The 13,244-nt window shown below is 34.4% G+C and overlaps 1 protein-coding gene across 1 annotated transcript; it reads right to left on the minus strand.

The window, feature by feature from the left end:
* Positions 1–9,115: 9,115 nt before the first annotated feature.
* On the minus strand, positions 9,116–11,085 carry LOC113271390 (cyclic phosphodiesterase-like). The gene is made up of 3 exons (XM_026521242.1): positions 10,588–11,085; positions 10,406–10,460; positions 9,116–9,436 (listed from the first exon to the last, which is right to left on the minus strand). The coding sequence occupies exons 1-3, from the start codon at positions 10,882–10,884 to the stop codon at positions 9,237–9,239; spliced, it is 552 nt and encodes a 183-aa protein (XP_026377027.1). The 5' UTR covers positions 10,885–11,085; the 3' UTR covers positions 9,116–9,236.
* Between the last annotated feature and the right edge of the window lie 2,159 nt (positions 11,086–13,244).

Consider the following 13,244-nt stretch of genomic DNA (forward strand, 5'->3'; position numbering starts at 1 on the left):
CTTGTAGGGTTGAAAAACCTGGTTCACTTACCGTAGCACCCTGAATCGTGAACAAGCCTTACAGTTGGCAAACCGTTGTACCAACTGTCCCAGTTTATATTTTAGTATATGCTCGAAGACTTGTTTTCATAATATGTTTAGCATTGCTATAACTCTCTTGAACAATTCTAGTACTTCATTGATCACTTAAACACTTGTGTATGTGCATCATGATAAAACTCTTAAGTGTTTGAATGAATATCAAATTTCATTTAGTTCTTTGGCTGACTTGCCAAACCGAATGGTCATTATACACGGTTCAGTAACCGAACATAAGTGTATATTCTTCTATTGTATATTTTTCAAGAATCGAGTTTGCTTGATTCTCAAGTTATCTTAGTTTTAATTCGAAGCAACACCGGGTTTTGAATAAACTATGAACAGAGATGTTCTTTCAACTGGGAAATTCAATTCGTGACACTTTGCGTCCTAGTTGATTCTGGAGTCGTTCTTATTGACCAAGGTTTCCTCTAAGAAACATAATTAGGTCTACGACTAAAATATCTCACTTTGAGGATTTGTGAATCCAAGTCCGACCATCTTTACCTTGATAGTTTGTAAATTCTGATCTTGCTTTTATTTTATCGAGGTTCTCGTAATCTCCTTTAGGCAAGATAGATAGAAACCACAAATTTCTTTTCGTCTCAGATTTTGTGATTCCTCAAAATAAATATCTGAAATCTGATCTTAATTGATCTTTTGAATATTGTTCTTAAGAGGTGGTACAAAGATCTAGGCTTCTCATATAAGTGAGTGTAAGTGTTCCGGATTGTGAAGTTTGCTAGATTTTTCTATTTAAAATAGATTTCCCACCTTGATCGTTATTCTAAATGTTTATTTGTTAGAGGCAGATTGGTATCAAAAGTCTTCCCTGCGGTTGAAGAAACTCTTAGGTGGTAAAGGACTCCAGCTAAGAGAATCAAGTGCATAGATCCTTGCGTGGTTTAAGAGACGTCAGGGGCGACTGTAACTGAATCGCTTGGAGGGTGGATTCGGTCTCAACAACCAGTCCGAAGTCTGATAGTAGGCTAGTGTCTGTAGCGGCTTGATACTATGTGGTGTTCAAATCTGGACGAGGTCCTGGGGTTTTTATGCTATTGCGGTTTCCTCGTTAACAAAATTTCTTGTGTCTTGTGTTTTTCCTTTTCCACATTATATTTTTTATCTTTATAATTAGATTCGTCACATATTTGTACGCATTTAATCTAAGTAGATATATCCACTTAATTGTAATCGATTACGAGACTTGTTTATTGTAGAATTCGTATCTTAAAAGATAAATAACAAGTTTAACCATTTAGCAGAATTCCGATTGGATTATTTGGATACGATTATATTGATCTTGGATATTTTATTTTTGAGATCGTCAAAGTACTCTGCTTAACAATCAGGTTCACGGACCTTGTGTCTATACACAGACTGATTGAGTAGAGGTTGATATTTAAACTCTATATACATATTGTCAAGGATCGTTCAGTTGGTTTACTTGCTATTGTATTTAGTTATGTCTATACAGGTTGTCGAACGAAAAAGTTGGGTGTATTTGGTATCGCATGCGTTTTCATTGTGACATACTGTATGATTGCTTTATTTGAAGAGAACAAAAAACTGAACTTTCCAATATCATGCTCTTTGCTTTGGCAAAGTTATTTTATTACACTTTCTTTATACCCGTTACTTTTTTATGGAGCATCGGTTAACATCTCCAAAGATGTAATTATTTTCATACTCTAATGAATATTTTTTTGGCAATACATAAAAACAATTAGGAAAATACTTATTAATATTTATTTTGAACCTCTAGATCTTCAAAACGAAGATAAAAACTTTAAGGATGGAGATGCACCAAAACTTATGTTTGTCTTCATGGATGTTATTCCATCGTATGTTGACCAAAGGTCTCTATTTTTTATAATGTAAATGAAGAACAGATTGTTCCAAAAAAAAGGTATTTAGCAAATACATTGAAATCAGGAATATAATGTTTTCCACCATGTTGTCATCCATATATGGGACATAAAGAAGATATCCTACCATGAAAAGAATGTTTATTGCACAAAGTGTTATTGAAAGATCAGATTTTGAGATTTAATCTATAGGTTACAATTAATTAATAACATTCATTTTCATTAGTGAAATTTGTTATGTAGATCAAATAAACCGGAAAGAAACTCCTCCATCTACATTTATTTTAAAGAAGATTTTCTAGTTTAGCATTTGCTGTCAAATCTCTTAATTGTGAAATTAGTCGGACTTTTCCATGAATATCGAAAAAGAAATAAGTTGTCTCGAGTTATTTCATGACCTCCTCTAACCAAGCATTCACCATGAGGGAATTGCTCGAGATCTCCATTAGGCACAACTTGAACGCTCTTGAAGCGACCACAATCTACTATCAAATTCAATATGGCGCATTTGCAGGTACTTACGATGAGAACTCTATATTGGGGTACTCCTTCATATGTAGCATCTTGTTCTTGTGTAAGTCTTAAATCAGATGTTACACATTGCCCTATACCTCTCCTAATGAATAATAAAAAGATGAAAATTGAAATAAAAAACAAGAAACTGGATCTGGACACCATTTTTTACAATCCTGTTATATCTTTTGCTTATGGATGGTGTATGAAATCGAGGAGGAATTTATACAAGTAGAAAAGATTTTGATATACATGTACATTGAATGGTACCACTATTAATGTACTTTATTTTTAGATAAAAATATTAAATGCGGGTAGGGTTGTTTGGGTATTGTAGTTTAATTTGAAGCAAATAAATGAAGATTTTGAATTAGATTCCATTTCTAACTTGTTATATCTTTTCTTTTTAGATTTTTCTTATTAAATTAAGTTGTAATTGATTGAGTGAATAAATTTGATTTCCACCGACATTTAATAATATTAACATTATGATTTATCTTGCAATAAAAAAAATTAAATAAGAAATTTATAGTTAATTTGAAAATTTGGTAATCATATAATAAAAAAGAATTAAATAAGAAATTTATAATTAATTTGAAAATTTGGTAATCATGGATTCGTATACTAAAAATTCAAAAATAAAATGTTAAGTTTATTTATTTATATAAAGAGCATCTCATTTCTGGTTAAGAAAGTTTACCATTCCGATTTCATTTTACTTTTCGACTGATAATGACAAAAATGTGACTCAAGTACTCATCTCAAATAAGAGAATCAGTTTCCTAACCAACCGGACTATTCCAAATTGGTAACATGGTTCTAATGGTTCCTCAAAGCACATTCGTGTTTTTAAAATTTGATCTTCTTTATAAAGGCTAGCTAAGATATTCAACTAGTCAACATGTATAAAAATATACTTCTAGGCATTTCAACTAGTGATCTTAGGTGCGAGAATTTGTCTTCTACCCGTTTAGCCTCTTTATTTAATTTGATTATTTATTTGTTGTTTTCTATAGATTGAAAATTCGATTGGTCTATCAATTTTTGTACATACGATTTTTCTATGAAATAATCTTGAAGGATGTGGATATGCTAAATCATATGTTTATCTATAAGTTGGGTGCAAGTGGATGCCAAATTTCTTATTTAGCTCACCTAGGATTAAAATCAGGTGGCATCCAACTATTTTTACTTATTTGTTGGACTGGCTGCGAAACATTATCCCACACCAAACATTTACTTATTTATTGAAATACACAAAATCAAATTTACCTACTCGATTCTCCATAACATTTTGGGAATTATAGAACACTTAGTCAATTCTGGGTAAACTTTTAAATGTTAGATAAAAATATGCAAGAAAAATTTAAAACATCTTGTCGGCTCGGCTATACCGACAAAACATATGATTATCTAAAAGTTGATTCGTCTATAAAATAAACTTGAAGACTGTGGATACACCAAAGATATGTTTATCTACTATTAGTTGGTTGCATGTTGGTCCAAAATTTCTTGTTTAGCTCGCCTAGGACTAGAACTAGGTGTCATCCAAATCTTTACTTATTTATTGGACTGGAAGAGGGACAAAGGCCCATCCCAAACATTTACCTATTTTTTGACGTATATAAAATATAATTATTTTGATTACTACCCGATTCACCATAAAAGTTTGGTAATTATAGAACATCTAGCTTATTCCGTGTAAACTTTTAAATGTTAGACGAATATGAGCAGGAAAATATTAAACACCTTGCCATCTCTGGTACATCAACAATAATTATATAAATTTGAAGAACAGGAATCCACTATGTTTTATTTCGATCTAGCAAATTCTACTATTTCAAAATTAAGATATGTCTCGTGCAAAGTTCTTCATTATAAAACAACCAAATGTAAATGTTTCTTTACATATGAAAAACACTATACACAATTAAATAGGTTTATACTATAAACCTATCCAAATGTGACTTCGCATATTAAGGCTAAGTCTTATAGAGGAGGGAAATCCCCTCCTCTACGGTGGGACCACGTAAGACAAGAAGAATATCCCGGCTTTAAGGTGTGGGAGCAAAAGAAGATTTAGGCGGCATATCAATTTTCACACAAGAATATTTTAATAGATTTAACAGAACAATCTCTTTTTTACTACGAAAAAAAGAGATTTTGTTAAAATTTAGGCATTTAGAGCCAAGTAGTTTTCATCTTCTGTAATTATTGAGCTTAGCCAAGAGGGCATTATAGACTTCCATTCTTGTGCTCTAGAAAAAGATAAAGATTTTTTTGCTATAATGTCTGCAACATTGTTGCCCTCACGATAAATAAAAGAACACTTCCAACTGCTAAATTTATTTAAAAGAAAGATTGGATCTGTAATTATGTCTGCATTGGTCCATTTGATTGCTCCCAGGTTTCCATTTAACGCATTTATCACCCTTTGGCTGTCTCCTTCTAGATGCAACCTTGTTATTCCTTTGTCTTTTGCGCATTTAATAGTCTCAAATGCCGCCAATGCTTCTGCCTGCTCAGGTTCTAAGGACCTTGTGCAATGTCCCCTAGCTCCATTGCTTCTACCTGCAACATCACGACTGATTAGACCTATACCAACAATTTTAATGTATTTGCAGAATGCTGCATCAAAATTAACTTCGGTACCATTCTTTTCCGGTCCTTTCCAGTGTTTTGAAACTGATGAAACTGTATTTTCTCTTTTATTTAGTGGATAAGCACCCTGTATTCTTAACCAATCAGTCATACGACTTTTTATGTTCATAGTAATCTCATCAGCATTAACCTGCAAATTGTCAAACACAACACTGCATCTAGTTTTCCATATTTGCCACATTGTAAAACACATAGTATTAAACCGAGGAGTATTAGTTGGCCTGGAATTTAAATCCTTATCAAACCAAAGTTTAAACCAAGAGTGAATATCCTTACCTTGCAGCAGTTGAACACAGTTTGCATCAATGTTACTAAGGACAGTTATAACAATACTACATTCCAAAAACAGATGCTGGGAAGACTCATTATGACTCTTACAAAGAGAACAAATAACCTGCTTATGCTTAGTGAATCTGGCTAGTCTATCTCTAGTAGGCAAGCACTTACGGAGAAATTTCCATAAAAAATGTTGGATCTTTATAGGGAGTTTTGTTTTCCAGAGAGCTTTCCATTCTATATCATCACTATTGGGAGGCCTAGATTGGGTGTCATCCAAAATAGCCATATAGGCAGACTTAACAGAGAAAAAGCCATTAATGTTTGGCTTCCACCTAATAACATCTTTACCAGAGATAGGGATTCTGATGTCTTGAATAACTTTGATTGTGTCCCTATCAAACAAAGCTTCAAGAATATCAGTTTTCCAAGTATGAGTACTAGCATCTATAAAGTCAGAGACTTTATTGATATTAATAGACATAAAATTGGATTTAGGAGGACCAGACATAAAAGGAATCCAATTATTTTTGTAAATATAAATGTTGTTCCCATCACCTAGTTTCCAGCAATAAAACTTTCTTAAGCCATCACATATTCATTTCTAAACCCAAGAACCTTGTCTAGACAAAGCACAGTTAACAGGGTTATAACCATTGAAGTATTTATGTCTTAGGAGAACTGCCCAAGGATCATCAGGATCATCTAGAAACCTCCAAGGTTGCTTAGCTAAAAGGGCTTTCTTTAGAATAGCTGATTGTCTTATATTTAAACCTCTCAGGTCCTTAGGGTAAGCTACATGGGTCCATTTTTTGGCATAAGTGCCTTTTTCACCACTCTTTTTATTCCACCAGAAATTTCTCTGGATTGCATCCATTTTATCAGTGATTATTCTAGGCATGGGGAAGACAGCCATATGGTGACTAGCAATTGTACCTAAAACAGACTGAGTTAAAGTTGTCTTACCTGGTTGAGCTATGAATTTAGATTGCCAAGGGGCAAGCCTGTCACTAAACCTATCCATTAGAGGAGAGAATGACTCAACTTTATTTTTCTGCAAAAGGAGAGGGACTCCTAGGTATTTATCCTGCAAAGCCATTCTTTTAATCTGAAAGATATTAGAAATAACACTTTTTATAGGATTAGGAACCTTAGGGCTAAAAGCAAGACCAGACTTATCAAAGTTAACAGATTGACCCGAGAATTTGCTGAATTGATCAATGATTTTTTCTATATGCTTAGCCTCATTTATATTAGATCTAGCGAATAGCGGGCAGTCATCTGCAAAAAAACAAGTGGCTCACAGAAGGGCTGTTTTTAGTGACGGGACACCCATGAATAAGATTATTAGCTTCAGCCGTAAATGAAGATCTATAAAGAGACTCCATACAAATGATAAATAGGTAAGGAGATAAGGGATCTCCCTGCCTTAAGCCTCTTTGAGGAACAAACACTTCACCTGGAGAGCCATTTAGTAGAGTAGAAGTAGATTTAACAGAACAACCAACATTTGATAAAAATAGATTTTAGTAGATTTTTTTTAAAATTTTTTTTTAACAGAACAACCAACATAATATTACACAAAAAAAAATGAGTTACATCATGATCTATGTGAGAAATTAACAACTTAGGTGGATGAGACCACCATTCCCCATACATATTATGTTTTCTAGCAGCTTTACCTAGAGCATCAACTGCTTTATTATACTCTTTATAAACAGAAACACAAGACCAAACTGCATTAATGTTACATATGTTTACACATTTCTTAAGTATAAGAACACTCTGCCAGGAAGGAAGAGTAGAGTAATTCTCTACATAGGAACTAATATTATCAATTTCAAAGATAACCTCAAGCCAACTGTAAGTATTCGCCATATGCATAGCTTCCAGCAAAGCCCATACTCCGCCTGATGAACATGAATAGCTCTTTTTATATGTCATTTTCCAACCATATATTCTCCTGTATGATTCCTCACTATTATACCAGTTCCAGCAAGTAAAGTATGAGTACTGAAAGAAGCATCAATATTGATTTTCAAAAAATTCAAGGGAGGAGGAATCTAGATATTATGTGCAGAAATTCTAACTTTAATAGACCTACTAACATTATCAGAGACACTGCTTAAATGATGATAATGCATATATGAACTAACCTGCCATATGATAGTGTTTAAATTAGGTCTATTGCCATCAAACATGATCCTACATCTACGTTTCCAAATGGTGAATGGAGTTAATTGAACTGGTAACGTTGATAGGAAAGTCTTGATGTTGCCAATTTTGAACCCATGATAAAACTGCAGATTGCCGAGAAATAGAAGAATATTGTTGAGGTAAAAAATATCTCCAGATTGCATGAGAAAAAGGATATTGAAGTAACATATGATCAATATCCTCAACTTGAGTTACATTACAAAGAACATAAAGATGCTCAGCGTCAGCCAGATGACGAAAATGATTACTTCTAACATGGATTGCATTATGAAGAACTTTCCGCATAAAAAACTGATATTTATGAGGCATTTTAAGCTTCCAAAACAAGCTTCCAAAACTTGAGCCAAAACTGACAAGACATTTGAAGAGAGGCATCATTATTGTTACTATCTTGTTCACAAAGCAGTTTATAAGCTGAAGAAGCTTTAAAAATACCAGCAATAGTATAAGGCCATATCAGAATGTCTTATTGGTTTAACTGAATGGAATGGTAAGAATTAAATCCACCTGATCAGTAGTGAAGAGTTGTCACAGAAGTGAAACATTCCATTCTGCTGAAGTAGAGTCAATTAATTGCGAAACCCATTCCCAATCTTGATTGCAGTAGGCATACAAGAAATCCAGTTAGAAGTCCAAATATTAATAGTAATACCATTACCAACTTGCCGTTTTGCATATTCGAGTAAACAAGATCTAAATTCTCACTTTTTTATTTTTCCTGGGCGAGGTTTCGTTCCTTGCTCAAGTTTTGTTTCCCTCTACCATTCCTCGCTTTCGATGAGAGAAAGAGTTTGCGTCGCGATCATCCTACCATATTTCTCCATAAGACTTGGCTTAAGAATACTATCTAGCATCGGCTAGGTGTATAATATAACCGATCTAAAGAGTATTTGGCCACTAGGTAAATTACATGACCAAGGGATACTGGAGTTGATTTCCTTACGACCCTATCTTAGAGCTGCCCCTTAAAAAATACTGGAGTTCGTTTATTCTGGATGATGACTAATCAGGGTATTGACACTAGTTTAGGCCAACGTCGGTAGGTTTACAAATCAAAGCTTCTGTATCTATCCATTATACTACAATCAGCTCGTATCTATCCATTACACTACAATCTGCTCTTAAAACTAGTCTTTTTTGGGAACATCCAATAAAAGTGGAATGACAACGAGAACAATTGAATGTCCCCTGCACAAGGACACATACAAAAATGGTGCAAAAGAATTTGGCAATCTTCCATCGGTTTTTTTTTAGTCCTCTCAGCACATTTTTTAGTCCTCAGCATGTACTCTATTAGACTGTGTAGCTAACTAGATCGCACATGTATCTGATGAAGCAACAGCAACATAGCATATTCACAAGGAAGTCATTTCTTAGAAGAGCAAACATAAACCCAAAACCCAGACAAGACTGTAAACAGCCACCTTCTCATAGGATCTTACCTGCAGTATCCGTCTTTTGCAAAACGAGATGAGATATTGGAAACTCAAACTGCTGTAGTATAAATCTTGTAGATAAAACTTGAAATTTGTTATTAATAGCATTAGAAGTTGCAACAGAATAAGAGAACTACAGAAGGCAGCAACGCTGCATACACGGGTGTCGTTTATTTGAAAAGAAAATCTAGGCAAGATTGTATTCAGCCACCTTCTCCCATGACTTTAGAGTCTTATCTGCAGTATCTGTTTTATACAAGGCAAGCTGAGATATTCTGAAGCTCAAAGTGCCGAAGTTCTCATCAAGTGCTACTGCTTTCTCTTTAGCTCTTAGCTTCTCCCCCTCTGTTAGATCCGCGTAAAGGAGGCTCAAATGTGGCATATAAGCTGCAATACAAGATACAATCTAAGGCATAACTAAGGACATTGACAATATAACCAACATTAAGGAATACGCACCTAAGTACAGAAGAAATTTCCATAACCACAAAGACTTTTTAAGGATTGAAGAGTTATTGTTTTCATTGACAGATCAGGTTGCAAGACCTTTGACAGTTTGCAGTTTCTGCTTAGATCGCGCCTTCCACGGCACGCTCTAGTGGGAACTAGTTCTCTTATGATGTTTAAAGGCTTGTAATTCTAGGAAAGCTACCAATATTTGTTCACAAATTGTTCAACCCACACCATCATGCATAAACTCAGTGATGTTTCTTTTAAAAAGATTGCACTATCAATCTATATGATAGGTTTTCGGTATAGGATACAGGAAACACGAAATTCACCCTTGTTTAAATACTACTGCATTCAAAACTAAAAATTACTTACTAGTGCAAAGTGTAATTTTGTTATGATCTACTAATAAGTCATTTGGACCCTCAGCTGATTGCAACCTTTTTTTCTTTTTTCTTTTTCCCATAACACAGTACCAAGTTCAATCAAATGTCAATGACATCAGACAACTAAAAACACCAACCTTGACTACACTGCTTTCCAGCTTAAGTTAGTTCATTTTTTCTTTTTTTTTTTCAATGCAAAGTAAAATAGATTAAAGCTTAATGGTTTGTTACAACTTGCTCCACATCTAATAACAATTGCCTCCCAATACTGTTTAGTGGTCTTCTACAGCACTATTTAGTTAATCTCGTATTAGGGCAAGCTTAGCCAAAATATCACTCACATTAGATGCATTAACTCCTAGAAAATCAAATTGTAATAGGACTTTTGTGCCTCCAGAAGTCGGTGATGTTACTGGCAAACTATTTCTGGTTCCTCGTCTAGATTATAAATTAGAATATCAAGCAATCTCAATACAAAAAGATACTAAAACACTAGATAAGAGCAAAAGGCAGAACTCACCGTTTGAGCTATTGTACCCAAAATGGTTCCAGCAATGAATAGCTGTTTCGTTAACCTACAATACCGAATCACACCACCATAACAAACAAACAAACAAACATAAATTAAGGAATACTGGAAATAACAATAAAATCATCGAAAGGTTTAAAGGACCAAAATCAAAAGAAAGGGATCAAAAATACCTCAGGAGTGGGGTGTAATAAGAGATAAACACATTGATAAAAGAAAGTCCCGGTAGCTACTGAAACAACATTAGCAGTATAAGGTTTGAGATTTTCACAAGCAGATTTGAATTTAACAAGGGCATCAGATTCAGTGAGTTCAATAGCTCCAACAACAGTAACATGTGGTTCAAACTCCGGTCCATCAAATTCTGATCTTAAGCTTTTCATTACTTTTTTCACCCTTTCTTGTACATCTGCTGGTGGGATTGCCCATACCGAATATACATGCTTTTTCTCTTCACCTCCTCCTTCCATGATTTCTTCTTATATCATCAGATCAATAAGAAAACCCAAAAATATAGTATAACTTTCTAAATGTTTGTGTAGAATTATCACAAGCTTTGATCAAGTTGTAAGAAAACCCTAAGGAATCTTATTCTTGGAAAAGGTTTATTCATGACTTGAGGGAAGACTTTGGAGCTGGTGTCAAGCTGTAGACTGTAGTGGACACAAACACAAATTACAATCGACAATATTAAGAATAAAAAAATGCTAACTAGTGGGATTCGAATTCGGTTCTAGTTCAGTGAACATCAGAATTGGAACATAGGAATGATACATATGCGGGTGAGTATGGGCGGGTATGGATCGATTTTCATTTCATTTGCATCCAATTTATTTCACGTGGATTTTAAATTTGGCATCAACATCCAATCCAACATTTATTGGATGCAGGATGGACAGATTGGATGTAGATAATTTAACAGATTTGTTTTATAATTAAAGTTTATAATAGAGAAATAAAGACAACAAGTTTACGGATGTTTTAGAAATAAGATTACCTTGTTTAAGGTTTTAAAATTGGATCGTTTTTATATGCAAAAATTTGAAGAGGAATAACAACCCGACCCTTTTACAATAAAATGTTTTTGGTGTACTTGGGATCAAGTATGTCAATTTGTACATATATTGGTTTTGTATCCTGTAAGCTCATCAAAGTTTGGCAAAAAAACAACAAATATACTTACTTCATACTTGTACCGAAGAAGTTTGATAAAGAAAAATGAACGGGTATGAATATCCAACGGATTTTAAAGGTTGTATCTGGGCCCAATCCATAATATGTTGGATTTCAAAAATTCCATCCGCATCCAACCCATTAGCGAACGATCCGGAGTGATCTGGACACCCACCCACAAAAATACGGATGGTTCCAGCTATATCTGTGGACATCGGGCCAAATGCTCACTCGAAGATACAGAGAAGATGCATGACCCTTGCGCGAGATGATAAGCCCAACCCCCAAAACATTCGGACGAATAAATACAGAGATTCATAGAAAAAAGATCAGCAAGACCCTTGTAACAGATTGACAACAAGCCCAATCCAAGCATAAATTTTATTGAAAAATGTTCATTTTTCCTTTTGAATACTTAGAGTCAAATGAAACATTGTAGGTGTTTATTAGCTATACCCACCAAAGTAAGATGTGTCCATTTAGAACAGAGATTGGAGTCCAACTTTAAAGCTTAAAAGAGTTCAACTTACTTGTGGAAAAATGAGCTTAGAGTAGTTCATATAGAATGAACAAACTTGATAGTCTGTTCATTTTGCTCCCACTATGAACTCAACAAACATGAAAAATGGATGTTCAAACCAACAAAATTGTTGGTTTGTTCATTGTGTTGGAGGATGTAGCGAGCGTTTGATGATAGGGAAGGCGAGCTTGCCTCAAACGCTGGCGTTTGAGACAAAAGCGCTGGAGATTTTCTTTCCTGCGCGCGTTCTTGATTAAAGTGCCAGAGCTTGTCCTTCCAGCGCCGCGTTTTTCATAGAAGCGCCAACGTCTGAATCTGGACGGCTGAAAACTCTTGCGATCTAACGATTATAATTTTTGAGTTCTATAAATACTCCTCATTTCAACTTCAAATTCACATTCACACATCTAGTCTTCTTTACTCTTCTTTGAGCTTAATAAAATTCTTCAACTTCAACAAAATTTTCAACTTCTTGAACATGTCTCAGCCCTTGTTAGTTCGGCGCGCTTCGTATACTAAAGAAGAAGATGAATCTATTTGCATAAACTATGTTTTTTTATTTACTCAGCTTGCTTCAGCAAACTATCCATGGGTGAATTTTTGGGCGGTTATTCACGACAGATTCCGCAGTGACACCCGTAATCCGAGTCGTCGTGCTATATGCGACATAGAAAATCGTTTTCGTACAATTAAGAAAGAAGTAAACGAGTTTATAGCTTTAACCATACAAGCCAATCGATATAGACTGAGAGGTGAAACTGATGCTGAGATGGTAACAAGATCTTTGGCTGAATGGCGAAGATGGAAAAATGTGGTTTTTCCTTTCGAAAAATGTTTCCAAATCCTTAAAGTGTTGAACAGTTTCAACCCCTTCTTTGAAGCTAATGTAGTCCGCCGTAATTCAGTGAAGCTAATGTAAAACGCTTAATTTTAAAGCTAATGTAGTCCGTCGTAATTCAGTGAAGCTAATGTAAAACGCTTAATTTTAAAGCTAATGTAGTCCACCGTAATTCAGTGAAGCTAATGTAAAACCCTTAATTTTAAACATATGTAGTTTTATTTAATTGACCGTCGTACTTTTAAAACTAAAATTACATATGTAGCAGAATTAAAGATTACAATCTCTCTAACGTCGCT

Source organism: Papaver somniferum, chromosome 4, assembly GCF_003573695.1.
Source record: "Papaver somniferum cultivar HN1 chromosome 4, ASM357369v1, whole genome shotgun sequence".
Classification (NCBI taxonomy): Eukaryota; Viridiplantae; Streptophyta; class Magnoliopsida; order Ranunculales; family Papaveraceae; genus Papaver; species Papaver somniferum.

Bases quoted from the DNA above. Each gene is read 5' to 3' on its own strand.
- LOC113271390 (XM_026521242.1), bottom strand. From the start codon at position 10,884: ATGGAAGGAGGAGGTGAAGAGAAAAAGCATGTATATTCGGTATGGGCA. The intron at 10,461-10,587 runs GTATTTTTGATC...TCGGTATTGTAG, and splicing joins TATTACACCCCACTCCTGAG to GTTAACGAAACAGCTATTCA. The intron at 9,437-10,405 runs GTGAGTTCTGCC...CTTGTATTGCAG, and splicing joins TGGGTACAATAGCTCAAACG to CTTATATGCCACATTTGAGC.